General features: G+C 40.5%; 1 protein-coding gene across 1 annotated transcript in view; it reads right to left on the bottom strand.

Moving 5' to 3' along the window:
- Nucleotides 1–15,282, bottom strand: part of LOXHD1 (lipoxygenase homology PLAT domains 1) — a gene marked incomplete at both ends in the record, with an annotated part of 141,081 nt that overhangs the window by 40,815 nt on the left and 84,984 nt on the right. The window contains 5 exons of the mRNA XM_084305109.1: nt 4,055–4,178; nt 5,580–5,789; nt 6,644–6,798; nt 9,571–9,733; nt 14,198–14,314. Of these exons, the coding sequence (XP_084161235.1) occupies nt 4,055–4,178; nt 5,580–5,789; nt 6,644–6,798; nt 9,571–9,733; nt 14,198–14,314 (769 nt within the window). The remainder of the gene's footprint in view (nt 1–4,054; nt 4,179–5,579; nt 5,790–6,643; nt 6,799–9,570; nt 9,734–14,197; nt 14,315–15,282) is intronic.

Genomic DNA, 15,282 nt, shown 5'->3' with positions numbered 1-15,282 from the left:
AGAAAACCAGGGACTAATCCTATCAGAGAAAGCAGTTTTGCATGCTAAATAGCTTCACGTCCCATTGAATTCATTAGGAGAAGGCATAACACCATGCTGCACTGAGCTACAAATGAGTATGGAAAACCACTTTCACATGCACATTTCAGACTGAGTTCTGCAGGGGTTAAATTCCCCTGACAGCCCTGCTGGCTGCAAGGAGTTTATACAGGTATAATGCTGTCCAATTTCCTCCCTAATAGGCGACAGAACAGCAGAGGGCTTGAATTTTTATTTACACTATGAGACCCTCCTGAAGATAAGAGGCTGAGGACATAAATCTTAAGTAGGCTGTTAGACGAAAACGATCTCACACTCACCATTCAATAAAGGCAACTAAGTCTACGCTGACTCCAAGGTAAACCATCACTGCCTGAATATCCCAGCACAGCTGCAACTGTTCTCTTGTGCTTTGCCCCAGGATGGCTGTGATCTATGGGGCAGCTCAGGGTTTCAGCCTCCCTTTGCAAATCCAGACTCTTTGTACTAAAGGCAGGCCAGTCGATAATTTTATGCATTACAAAATAATATTGATTGGAGGAAAAACCTTCAGGCCAAGGTTTAGGACTTCGCTTAGTTTTTCTCTGTGTGTGTGTGTGTGCTTGTGTGTGTACGTGGTTTTCAGAAATTTCAGTTCAGCTGTTAAAAGGGAGGAAGTGCCAGACTGCTTTTCAAGTGCTTTCCAAAAGCTCATTTGGGTAGGCCGAGCGGGTGGTGCAGAATTAGAAGCTGAATACTCGTCTGATTTCTCAGAACATTTCTGCAAGGCTATCCAAGCTATTCTGAAAAGACTCTGAAATCTGAAACTTGCATTGCCACAGACTCAAAACTCAGCCCAGCTTCATCATCACTTTTCATTTTTCATGAGAGTTCATAAACCTTGACTAAAGCTTGGTTGGCTTTCAAATTACCATGATTTAAATCTAATTTTGCTTTATGATAACTAACAATATTTTGAAGTGGAGATTAGAAACTTAATGAAAGCTCAGAATATTAGAACAATATCAGGGAAGTCATGAACTCATGCACACCAAATCTGCCCACCCTTCTGGACTGAGCAGAACCCAAAAAGGTTCATTCAGCCCCAGCCTGAGACATCTGTGTACCAGCACAAAATGAACTGATGATTAGGCAAGACTTATTTTCTTCTTTATGGTATCATTTACATTTCAGTATGCACATCAGCATAATAATATGTGATGCCTTCTTCACAAAGTAACCATTGGAGCATCTGGTGTTAACAAGAGGAAAGGTTTAGCTGTAGGCAAGAGATTTTATAAGAATATTAAGGGTCCTGTTTAGAACAGCTCTAAAACAATATTTCTTTTATACAGTTTTTATCCTATCCTGTGACATACAAAGTTCACAGAACTATCAACTTTTCCAACTGATGTTGAATCCTGGAACCAAAGTACTAGAAGCACCCATGTTGAAAATGTGAAGGCTATAAGAAATTATCATGCCCCACTTTAAATAATGGGCACAAAAATATAGAGCAACCAGGCAGCAGGAAACATCTTTTGCTTTTTTTTTTCCTTTAAAGCAATGAAAGCAATCCTTTAATGTGTTTATATCCCTTCTCCATCGTCTTCTTCTTCCTCTGGGACTCTACAGCCCTACTTCTTAAATACCAGGAAAATGCAAAACCTGGAGTACATGGCCACACCTGAAGACAAGCCTGGGGCCAACCACAGATTCTCCAGCCCTTTTCCATGTGATCCCTGTGCCCTTAAGTCCCTGCACAGATTTTAGGTTGTTCAGGGGCACATGTCCTCCTTGCAGGGCACTAGGTTTCATGAGGGCTGTGAAGCAGGGTTCTTAGTCCAGACCCGAGAAGATTACTAGTCAACAGGGCTTGTCTCTATACTCCATCCTGACATCAACCCTTACCCTCAGAAGTATTCACTCATCTTGACCATGGGAGAGTCAGAACCAGGCTGCTCAAACCATCACTCCCTTTCCCAGGCAGCTCCCAATACCTCTTCCCTAATCGACTAATTAACAGCTGGGTCTTTATACTGCTCAGGAGGTGCCTGTCTGGCTCACACAGCCCATCTTATCTGACATTCCTTCGAAATGCATTTCCTTAATGAGGCCATGTCACTGCGACAGGGATAGAGGTGGTGACAAGCTCCAGGACTCAAGGAAGAAGGACCACCCTGGCACAATGGGGAGGATGGGAACTATCTCAGCACTGCTGGAGACAGGTTCTCATGGGAGTAATGCTGAAGCTTTACCCATTATTTGAGAAATGACAAGGAATGCCAACATGGCAGATGTTACCCATTGTCTCACCACAGAAGTAATATCAGAAAGAACATGGGAATCACTTATTTTTCGTTTGAGCACAATATGGGATTACAAAAAAAGAGTTGCCCCAAGACACAGTTACAGCCTGCGTTAAACAATGCACAGCAATATGTCTGCTTCACAGTTTAAAGCCTGGAGACATGCAACTCAGATAGCACATCACAGCAGCAGCTACTGGGCATCAGCTGAGCTGCAGTAACCAGCTCCCTTGGTCCATGTAAGTGAAGCCTGCCTTAAACTCCTAAATTAAATTACATCATTTTGTACTTGGCTCACCATAGAAGTTTAAGGCAAGGCTAATTATCTTCTGTTCAACATGGACTAAGTAAACATATACAGACAGTAACAGCAACTCATCTGATACTCAGTTCCCTGTTAAAATACGTCTGAAATCTTGATTTAAGCTAAAAGACCTGCTGGAGGATAATAAAACACTATAAGTATAATTTAAATGGTAAATCAGCATACAGGAACTTAGAAGTAATCAAAAGGTATACAAATACAGAGAAAAAGACCTGTATCATACTGAGATTATAAAGGAAAATCAACGGACTGGGAAGTTTTCCACAAAGGCCAACTTCAGCTGACCAACACTGGTCTTCTGGTTTTCCTTCAGAGCCAGGGCAGAAGCAAAACCTGTGCAATTTTTGTAAACTGCAATCCAGAAACAGACTTTTGTATTCAGCTTTATTTGTCTTAAGAACCAGAGCCTAACAATGCAACTTTACACCAGGTCAATCAACTGCTTCCATCAGCTATTTCAGCAGAAACCTCAGCCCAGATTGCCTGGACTTCTTGGAGCAACAGCACTTTCAGACTCTCCTCTGCCACACAGTTATAAGAACCCTCATTCTAACAACAAGGTCCCAGACAAAGCTGGTTTTCTGAGAGCAGAGAGACTTTTCTGTGCTCTTGCTCAGCTCTCTGTATCCCACTCTCCTCTCTACCTCACAGCAGCTGTAACGCAGCTATGTGTTGCAAGAAGAAAAACTGCAGAGATACAAAGCTAATCACACTCAAATTCATACTAAACAAACACCTTGGTGATGAGGCACTACCAGTCTGATCCTGAAATGGGAAGGTGGCTGAAGCATGGTAAATAGGGTCTCAAGATATTTAAAGCCTTCTTTGTTAATTCATGTCTAATATGCTACAAGAAACAACATCTTGAGTAAGTCAAAGAAGAGATAAAGGAGGAAAAAACATCTGATATCAGCAATGAGAGCTATATTAAGGAATCACATGGAAAAGTACCTCTTATAGTCCAAGAGAGGATCTTTTGGTGATAATGGCTGACTTTTCTATGGTCCCTCCCTTTAGATACTTTAAAGGATACTTCAGACAAAATTATACAATACTTGCATAAGCTGTATTCCCTTCACTGTATCAGTCCCCTTTATTCAGAGTGCACCACCACCCTTTCTTCTCCCCAGCTCTGAAGTGATGTATGCAGTGGTCATTGGTGGAAGGGGAGGGAGTATGAGTCTTCAGGTCTATGGGTTTTTATTTTTATTTTTTATTTATGTTTAGTTCTGAAGAGTCCTTGTGACACTTCAGCCATTCCCAAAGTGGCCACACCACAAGGTGAAGGGAAGCAATTTGCTGTTCTGCCTCTCCTTGCTCTTCACCAGGACAAACACATCTTCTCGAGGAGGGAAAGCCAAGAGCACACGCATGCATGAAACCAGACACGTTGCTCACTTACATAATCCTTCTTCTGCTGCCTTGACCAAACGGGATTTTCTCTTTTCCTTCATGTCTGCGTTGCTATCCTGACTTGACAGGCTGAGAGACGAACCACTCAGGCTGTTCCGTTCACCATCATAGCTCTAATTAGAAAGGCATGTTAGGCAGGGTAATGAGGTTCAGTGCTCACCATGTTGTCAGCTGTTCCTATGTACCTCAGAGAACAACTTGATGAGAAATGCCTCTAGTTCCCCAGGTAGCTTTTGGCTCAGTGTAGCTCAAATACATACAGCTTGTAATATACTTCAGGTCATTTATTTACCTCATTGTAGTAACTTTGACAGGCTGTTTTGGATGTGTGTTATAATAAAATAAAATATAATGGACCTAATAGACTTTAATGGTATGTTTGACTTTTCTTCTACCTGTGTGAGCAATAACAACAGAAAATTCAGACAGATGGAACAGTGCCAGATTTGCTTATCAGGTGTCAGACTAAATTTCCTAGCACAGGTTAAAGAGTGTAAGAGGGAGACTACTGCAAAACTGGATGATGCAAAACATCTATTGTATTAGAAAGTTATTGCAGATGTGTTCACTGTCACTGTACAATAAACATGGTGATTTTACCACACAGTCACATAACTAAAAAAAAAGTGATTATTTTTTCCTCACTATGAATTAATATCAGCAATGGGGTAAGCCTGACCACAAAAATTCATAGCATTGTCTGCTGCAGTTTTATGAGAGGGCATATGGCAATACTCATCCATGGTGTAACTCTTCTTACATCCATTCCAGATGAGACTGGCACAATTTCATCGATGATAATTTTAGTGGTAACTTTCAATTAAAATGTCACTGTGTTTTGCTAAGTGGACTCCTTAAATACTATGCACTTATAATCAGCTGCTTTATTATGCATCACTGTATAGAAGGAAGAGAGGTCTATTAATCTTGTTTGCTAATTTTAATTAGTGCATGTACCTTGAATTTCAATTAGTTATATTAGCCTGATAAAACAATATAGAATGTGCAACTAGAAAGGGCATTTCACTAAAAAGCATTTGGTGCTCTGAAAGGTAGCAGCAGAACTAGTCTTTTGATGTTCAGCATCAGTGGAAAAAGAAGATGAAAAGTTAAAGTCCATACAGTCCAGTAAGAGTGAAGCTGAAGGACCCAGTATTTTGGCTTGAGGACTTAGAATGGTGGGACCTGTAACTAACCTACTTTGTGGGCACAGCAAGGAGAGCAGCAGGGAAATACACTCTGCTGTGCACTAGAAAGGCATTTTGACCCTCAGCTGAAGAGTTTCATTTACAGTCCTTGATTTTTCTATTCATATTTCAAATTACAGTACTAGCAATACTGAGCTGAGAGTGGCCACACTTTCAGTTCTTGTCTGAATGTCACAAATTCAATTTGGATAAGCTAAAAACCATAAGTCCCTAACAAGCCATCATGGACTTCAACCAAATATTCAACCATTTTATTTTTATTAGTAGCAATTAGGCTGGGATTGCAGCTTTGGGCTGTAACTGTACCTGTTCATAAAGAGTACGCTCTATCTTTTTGTCCTCTTTCTTTTTGGAGAGCCAGCGTTCGCACAGGAACACGAACGATTCCTCTGTGGTCTCGTCCAGGATCTCTACTTTTTCCAGGAACCAGTCAGGACTGAACATGCTATTGTCGTGACGAATCTTGATCTTGTACAAAATGCCGAGGTCCACAGCCTGTATTGTAAATGTGTCCTCCTACAGGGTGTTCAACAGCAGTTGCTTCTGTTAATGAGCTCTGCACAGATCATCTACCAGACAAAAGCAAACGGAGTCTATGCTGCACAACATGTGTTTAAATTCTGTCTCACCTGATGGCATTTGATTAAAAGCTTTACAATGGTATGTAGAGGCATCTCTGTGCATTAAAACTGTTCTGCAGGGGAGCATTTTGAAGCACTCTTCTGCTATGAGGGCAACTGCACAAAATGTATACTTTCACAGTGAATTAGAATATCCTGGAATTTTACCTCTTGATTTTTAAGTCTAAGTAAGACTTTCCTTTCTAATCCAGTTAGATTTATATGGACTGTCCAGATAAGACAATCTTTGCCATCATTTTATCTGAGTATCATCATATGAGGCTGTGAATATGATTCATGGACTTTCTGACTGCAGAAAACCACTTTTGGAGTTATTTTGCCAAGGACAGGCACAGTTTAAGATCCATTAATTTATTATGCTCTAAAGTAAATTATAATATACAGCATGTATGTGCAAACCAGTTGCAGATAGGGTAGAGGAATGAGAGACCTCAGGTTTTGTGCGGTTTCAAACCTGCAACTAAAAATTCAAGACAGTCTGTGTAGACAAAGCTCAAAACTGGTCTCTACCAGCAACTTCACAGAAACACCTACCTATTTGCTGCAGTGCCTGCCAGTTGTAATACATAGCTGACAATCCACACAAAGCATTTTAAGAGGTAATGAAGATGGTAAATGGAATCAATCAATTCATCCCTCATAGGAAATCTCAGCCTATAAAGACAGTCATGCAGTTGGTAGGTTAAAGGCTGCAAAACATCAAGTGTAATTAACCCGTTGCAATCGTACCTGTCCTCTTTCAAACTTGTTGAAGCTTGTTTCAGATTTGCTGAGTTTCCTCTCTCCAGTGTCCCCCAGATCTCCATAGATATTCAGGAAAACATTAGCATCTGTCCCAGCACCGTAGATATCTCCAGTGAACACGCTGATTTTGTATGTGTGAACTGCAGTAGGAAGTGGAGATGTGATTTCTGGCCAGGTGAATTCTCAACTTCTATCTTAGATACTGAATTTGCCTAAGAAGGTGGTCCCCAGACTTTCTGCTAATTACTCAGTTCCTGGGGAGTTAAAATCCCATATGCTTTATCCTTCTGTGCTTCTGATAATGATCCCAAGGTTGGGGAAGCACTCGACTGAAATTTGCTGACTTTCCTTTTCTCCATCTAATCAATGCCTGCATATTGCTTTGATCACACAGTATGTAGTTAAAAATGCAAAGAATCATTATGGTTATTACTGGATGCGAAGTCAATAGGAGGTGAGGAAACTCAACACCTTTTTGTACTGAGGCCCAAGGGACCTACATCTGAGAAGAAGTGGTTCAGTGTTGTGCATCCTTAATACTCCATCTTCCATAAACAAACTCCAGGGATTCAGATGTGCAATTATTACTAGAGTTAATGGCATGTATCTCTATAAATTCCCCAAACAGAAAGAGAACATGTTTCTGGGTACTTTTTTTTTCAGACAATATTTAATTAAGGAAGTGTTGAGATGTGCTGTTTAAGTATCCTTTCTCTTTTTCTTGCTCAATGATGATCCAATAAAGCCCCATCAAATCTTTAATAATGTGCTTTAATAAACCTGTTAAATACTCCTTTTTCTATTTTGCTACTCTTTTCCTAATTACATAGGGAAAACAAATCAAGAACATCTTCTCGAGGAAAACAGTTAGGAACTGTGCAAGTCTCTGATTACCCTGGTGACATGCAAGCCCTAGAGAATGCCTCCTTGCAAATCCAATGGCAATACAGATGAGGAAGAGGGACAAAGTCTTAGTCATGGAGATTTGCTACATATGTTGTTAATGTTCTTCTTTGTACCTTAACAACATCATAGAAAATATAAATCATGTTTTTTCCTTCTTTCCCAATAAAACAGAGACTATTCTTCTTAGTACATGAAATATTTCCATTTATTTCTCTAAAAAAAGTATCAAAATCTTCACATGAGAACATTTATAGGTTAGATACAATGCCAGGCTTTCTGGTTTGCCTCTCCATATTATGTTTATACACAGCTGCAGCTTTGTGTTTGAGTGACAACTGCCACATTAGTAATGAAGGAAGGAACGCATACAGTCTAATTAGTCACTTCATCTCTCTTTGTTTTTTGCTTGTCATTTCCGGACACCTTCAGGACTGAAATGCAGACTTAACCCTAAATCTCAGCCAAAAGAAATATTCAGTTATTCAAATACCTATCCCATAGTTTGTAGAACTTGTTTTAAGGATTTGGGTTTAGCAAGAAAAAATGGGCCACCCAGATTAGTTAACACATGATAGTGACCGCAAGGCAAAATGACATGGGTTAGTAGGTTAAAGTATGTCATGAAGATATCTAGCAGTCATGGTGCTTACTAACTGATAATACAACTGTCTTTTCCTCCATCAGAAAAAAAAAATAATATAGTTAAATAAATAAATAAAATATCACATAAGCTACCAAGTAGTTCCTAACAGATGGAAAGAGTACACCTTTCTCTTCTACAGGAACAGCGCAAAGGCTGCACTCCATACAAAGTGCCTCTACAGACACCACACAAAGCACCTCTATACTTCCTTGACAGTAGAAAACGCTTAGCATTCATATATATTCCACCCTGACAATGGTGTACTGTAAATGCAAATCAGGCTGAGAGAAAAGAAACAGAGGAATGATTTCCTCTGTTGAATCATCTTGTTACCAGATGCAAGAACCAAGAATGAAGATGGCAGCTGCGTTCAATTTGCTCTGCTCAGGATACAGGAAGGTTCACAACTTCTTCCAAGGGCAGAGGAGCTCAATGAGGGAAAAGGAGGTCCTAGCGAAAGAAAGAGTTAGGAACAGCCAGGCATACAGGGAAGCAAAGAGTTGAGGATGAAATATCAGTTGTTTCAGGTACTTGTACCATGAGGGTCAAACACAGAATCTGAATACTTTATAAGATTGAACAGTAAATAGAGCTGGTAAATAAATTATTCTGCTCCCCAGAAACATTTGAATGAGGTGAGGGTGGCTGCCTAGAGCCAAATTTTTAGAGGGTATTTGTATGTACAGAATCACAGAATCACAGAATTTCTAGGTTGGAAGAGACCTCAAGATCATCGAGTCCAACCTCTGACCTAACCAGTCCCCCACTAAACCATATCCCTAAGCTCTACATCTAAACGTCTTTTGAAGACTTCCAGGGATGGTGACTCCACCACTTCCCTGGGCAGCCTGTTCCAATGCCACCACTTCCCTGGGCAGCCTGTTCCAATGAAAATGTACCTGGAGAGCATTGTAAAAATAGCTTTGGGAGGAAAGAGGAGCATGAATCAGACTGACAGGGTAGGATAAGAATGGGTGGAGTGCACAAGACAGGTGAATTTGGGCAAGCATGTAAAGGTGTTTGCAGAGTCTAGAAGACAAGGTCAAGATATTGCGAATTTGCTGTACATCAAAAGAGATGTGCTAGCTATGCCTGTGTGGAAGGGTGGCTGCAATGGGCTTTTAAATACCCTACAGGAAAACAATACAGTTATTACATGGGAGTGCTTCAGGTGTAAAGTGCTTCAGACCATGGGATGGGAAGAGAAAGAATAGTGAACAGGCAGTATCAGCAGTACATTTGCTCGAACTACACATCCAAACACTTCCCCCCTCCCCCCCCAAAACAAAACAAACAAACAAACAAACAAAAACAGATAAATAACAGATAAATACACCTCTTTCTACTCCTACCATAGTATTACCTTCTAATGGGTCTTCAACCTCTTCCTCTATCTGTTTGAGTGTCCCGTCCTTCATGAGCTTTTCAGTAAAGATATCAGACGGTACCAGTTCTCTGACAATCTCACCATCATCTTCAGACTTTGCAAGCCATCTTTCACATGGAAATGTGACAGTTTCTGAGCCCTTAAGTAGACAGGACAGAGAAGCTTTTCAAAACAAAGCGAACACGAGCTAGCATTCCTCCTTTGAAAACACTACCCTGACATGCAAGCAAGGATTTTCAATTCATGTATGCATGCCTGTGTAAGTATACACAGACCTGAAAGAGTAGGCATGGCAGCAAACAACCCACACGGGTATGGTTGTTGAGACAAAGCAGAACAGAGTGCATCTTTACATGACAAAATATTTCAGTCATTCAGACTCCAGGAAGAAGATATCTGAGGACGCTGAGAAGAAGCTCTGAACATGTAGCAGAGAGCAGTATTCCCAACGGCTGGGTGAGACTGGCTACACGACCCAGTAGATCATTGTCCTCTACAATAACCTGTGGGTTCCAGTTTTTGATCTTGCACATTCCTAATCAGGACTGCACCATTTCCACTGAAGCTATGTTTTATTGAGACTCTGCAGTCCCTCTTCTATCCTTACTCAGGCAGCATTCTCTTTGAAGTCAGTAGTTTTTGGTTTTTTTTTTTTTTTTTTTTGTTTTTTTTTTTGTTTTTTTTGTTTTTTTTTGTTTTTTTCCTGAATCAATACTTCAAGATTTTGCCATGCAATTTTCTGACTCAAGCTGGTTTCCAGGCAATTCCCATACGTGCTTTAAGAGGACAAAAATACCGAATTTTTGATCCTTTGTTTTGACTCACTTTGGTGGAAACAAATATGATTCCTATCATCAAAGAAACAAAAACAATAGAACATGTGTTTTCCACTTAGTAAACAAAATCAGTCCCAGGCTACTCATTAGGAACAGACTCCTGTAAGGCCTCCAAGATGGTTGGTAAGAGGCAGGAGATGTTCTGTGTGCTGGGCACCCCAGGCTATGTCTCCGTAAAGGAATGGGCATGAGCCATCACGCAAATTGCACAGACCACAAGTCTGAACAGAAAAAAATGTTCAGCTCACAGAAAAAAAATAAAAGAAAAAATGGCCCTTTCCATACCGACCATTTCAGCATTTCTATTCTTTAGTAGCACAGGGGCTTTCTGCTGTGTCCAGTAGCTTATCTGTCACTGAGCTGTTACATATAGAGTACTGTCCCCCTTAATTATTCCCATGGTTATTTATCAAGTTAACATAGGGCCACTTCTTCATTATTTATTTTTTATAATTTATTTTTTATTTTTTATTTATCTTTTTTTTTTTTTTTTGCTATTTAAATACTAAAAAGTTATATAATTTTATATAATATATTTGTTATTTATTTTTTATATATATGTAACATAGTTATATACTAAAAAAGAAAGCTCTGTCTGTTACAATATCGAGCATCGTTATTGCTGGATAATATCACAACAGTCTTGAGCAGCTGGCTCCTGCCCTCCCAGACATGCTCACTGGGGAGGAATGGGCTGTGCACCTCAGATCAGTCCCCGCTAACCTGGTATGACGAGGTCATCACGCAGATCCCTGAAAAGATGAGGAGCAGGTGAGAAGCAGGAGCTGAACACCCCCAAGGGGCTTGTGTGATACAGCCGTTAAGTGTCCTGCTGGAGCCTGCTGCAGAACTATCTTTTGAACCCAGATAGCCCAAATCTGTCAATACAAAACAATTTATCCTCCTTTCTGCTGCTCCATGTGACGCTGGTAGTTAACCCCAGACTTGAAATCCTTAAGCCCATAAGGTATTTTGGAGCATGACTTTTTACACAGTGTCAAACAGTTTGACACACAGTACATTAGATGATTTCAAATATTTTACTCTGAAGTGATTTTTGTGCTGTATAAACAAAATACAGTGCTTAACATCTGGCCACACCGCTACTTCTGCATCTTTATTTCTGCACTGTCTCTCTGACCACATAACCCATGTTACCTCACTGTACGCCAAGCCAACAAACAGCAATTGCAGTCCTTATCTCCCCACTTACATTTTGGGAAGAGAGGCCTTTCCAGAGCAATGTTTCAGTGATGAAACTCTCTCCTCCCAGTAGAGATCCCACTTCAGTCACTTCTCTTGCTGAAGCTTTTAACTGCTCCTTAAAGCTGATAATGTTGTTCATCCATGCCATTGATACGATCCCTGTTTATTTGGTAATAGGACATCTAGGGACTTGAGTGCCTGCACAGTTGTGCATAATGTGCAGTTACTGCAAGAGTTAATTGTGTCATTATTGTTAATCACCATGACATTGCCGCGGTTTTTATTGGAGCTTCCTTGTTAGTGATTGCATTAATATTTAAGTGACGTTAAGTGCACAGTTTTATGTTAGCCACAGTAAAATCCTCTTGCAGCTCCAAACAGAATTTGTTTCATTAGAGTTTGAGCCTGGCCCTAAGCTAGAGGCAGGGTGTGACAGTGTGTTAACAGTCAGTTCTTTGCCCTTCTCCAAGTTGTAACAAATGAAAATAATTATCAGATATAATTGGCATGCCAAGACAGAGCTTTATTGGCATGCGACAATTCTAGTTTCTTACCCAAGTGCTTTCAATTTAATCTGAAAAGTTACTGACCTCATTTTTCTTTTGCAGCATTACAGATACATCCAGACACATCTTAGCAGTCTAATCAGGTAGCACAGCTTTTAGAAGTGTTGGCAGCATATTGCTATCCTGTGGCAGGTCATAATATCCTGCGGCTGATCAGCGGCATCATGCAGTGCTCTGCTTTCTTCTTTTTTCCCCATGCCATAATCAAAAGATCAGCGGAATTGTAAATCTCTCCATTTTTAAGGTGTTAGTCGCTTTCCTCCCTTCCTCCACCTCCCCAGGTTTCTTGCTGTCTGTCCTTCAAAACCTCTGTAATGACTGCACAGCCGTGCAGCCCTGAGCACCTTTCTGGGGTGATGGCAGAGCACTTCACACTGAACTGTCAGAGTTTCCCAAAGTGTTTGGTCAACCACAGGTATAGAAAGAGGGAGCCCAGGAATCTCTTTTCACTTGGTTTCCATGCCTTTGCAGAGCACACTCTTTGTTTTTCCTAGTCCCTGACCAAGAACACATCATCATCTTGCTCAATAATGTAATCCAGCTGTACAAGATTAGGGTTAGTCAATACACAGGGAGAGGACCTGACAACAGCAGACTGGCAAAAAATATGATCAGGAGCAAGCAATGAGTACTGGTTTGTGTGGAAACTTGTATAACAAGTATAAACAAGCTTGAGTGTAATGAGGAGGTTCAAGGCAGATGTTTTAGTCGCTCAGTGAGGCAAAGAGTAAAGTCTACCCCTGAAATTATGAAGGAGGAAACAAGATGAACAGTAGGTTCACCACATCTGAGCACACCAATGCTAGATATCAGAAGCTGCTTGAGGAAGGGGCAGACCTAAGCGATGGGATAGAGATGAAAGCTTAAATCCACTCAATGAGGGGAGGAAGGACAAGGCAGAGGACAGAGCCCAGGTGCTCCCAAATACAGCCACTGCCCAGAATTCTGAACTGGCCCTGAAAGAGGTGATTTTCTTCTGAATCTTCTGATTTTCTTCCTGGCAGCCACACTTGTTCCTGTTCCTACAGCCAGCACCCAAGGCAGGGCCAAGGAACAGCTTCTTGTGTGGAGAGGTTCAAGACCTCCAATTTGGCTGCACTCTGTTAAACCTGTTGGCACGTGCAACCATAAGTCCTGTGGCCTAACTCAATGATTCTTACAAATGATTATGGGACTTACACTGATGGGCCTTTTGGTTGCCCTCATTGTAATGTTCCCTGCATTTACTCTGCCAGAATTAGGGGACTGATTAAAAATTTATTGTCCATGTTTAGCATCAATACTATTTATTTTTAAATGATGAATCTAATTTCTTCACTGTGATTGGTCAAAACAAATCTATTCATGAAAATATGTAGCTTTGGTCTCTCATATTACTCAAATCCACCATTATTTGAGCCCTGAAGAAGATATATGACCCTTGCACACAGATATCTGATCAAGTCTTTGGCAGTCTGCGATGCCCAGCCACAAAGGTGGAGTTGTCCACAAGGACAACTGTTCAGGCCCATAGTTCCTTGGCTGAACTTGCACAGCACTAGGTACAAACTCAGGAATCTCCCCTCTCAGCCCAGCAAGACAGCCAGCACAATGTTGCTTCCAAATCCAGCAGGCAGATCGCTCCTTCAAACCAAGGACAGTAGCAAAAACGGTAGCAAAAACCCCCAAGGGTTAAGGAAAAATATCACTGCTATCCTCCCATCCATTGCCAGGAGAAAATACCTTTCATTCTATTAAAAAGTTACAATGACAACAGCACTTTTGAAAAAAAGCAATGATTGCACAATTGTATAATCAACTTTTTAAGAATAAAACATGATAATAAATGGTTGTTGTCCCCAGATCCCCAAGCTTGAAGAAGTTAATTAATGTACGTTGTAGTTTAGGGAGTATTTTTCACTGTTAATCACACTTTGTGTACTGAAAATCCTCTTTGTAAAATGGAAGCAGCTGCCAATGGAAGTGTATTCCAGAGCAACATGATTCACAGCCTACCTTCCCATTTGGTAACAGTCTTCGAATTGCCACACGATCCAAATGCCATCCAGAGTTCAACCCTCCACCGTTGTGTCCTATGCGAATCTTTTCAATAATGTCACCAACATCCTCCAGCTAATAAAAGAAAATAAAAGAAAATGAAAGAAAAATATGGCATGAACAACAGGTGAATTTTGAGACACTACTAATAAATCCTATTTCCTATTTCCAGTCTGTATGAAGTCCCTTGGGAGCAAATACTAGTGCTGATGCTAAATATGCCCTAACTTGTATTTTAATTAAAGCTGAGCATCTATCCCCAAAACAGAGAGAATTTTGCACTACATAACTTACCCTCTGTATCAGATAGCTTTGGTTGCACAGCAGCAATCCTGCATCCCAAGCTTTTTGTATTAGTGGGAATGAAGGTAGTTTTGGGGAATTGCAGTGCTGCTGCATCTAGAATTGTTCTTTCTATATCCCTTTACCTTTGAAAAAAGCTTATGTGATTAGATGGTTGTGCACTGTTATAACACTGGGAAAATAGCCTTGAGATCAAAGCACAATATTAACAACCTGGCATTTTATATTCCCTCCCTTGTTCTGCCACAAAACCCAAGTGCCATTCTGAGCAAGTCAACAGAATCACTACCTTATGAAATGGCTACTATGTTTTTATGCCTCACCTTATTACTGGAGTAACTTGTCACTAGTATATTATATTTAAGACACTTTCCTTCCAAAGGCCTGAACAGGAAAATATATGTCTGCTGCTAAGCAATACCTTTTGGTGATTCCAGTGCATGCATTTGCATAGTTGGCCTTTGAAAAACCAATGCTGACTACAAGCTTCCTTTGCACATAGGAGAAGGACATCCAGCTTTCCAAAGGGACTTGGAAAATTTTGTTCCTGGAGACATTACAAAACTGAACTTCTCAGCTTACACCACTGGAGACCACTCCCTTGTCTTCCCAACTAACAAAATTGTACCACACTAAAGTAAAGACATCATCATTTTTAGGACACTCCTCAGCACAGTAAGATTTCAGACAGCATAAGCATCAATTGCAAAATAATTAAATACTTATAATTCATTTCTAAA

Source organism: Netta rufina, assembly GCF_964035555.1.
Source record: "Netta rufina genome assembly, chromosome: Z".
Taxonomy (NCBI): domain Eukaryota; kingdom Metazoa; phylum Chordata; class Aves; order Anseriformes; family Anatidae; genus Netta; species Netta rufina.
Note: the sequence above shows the minus strand (reverse complement) of the source record. Positions and strands in the feature narration are given on the sequence as shown.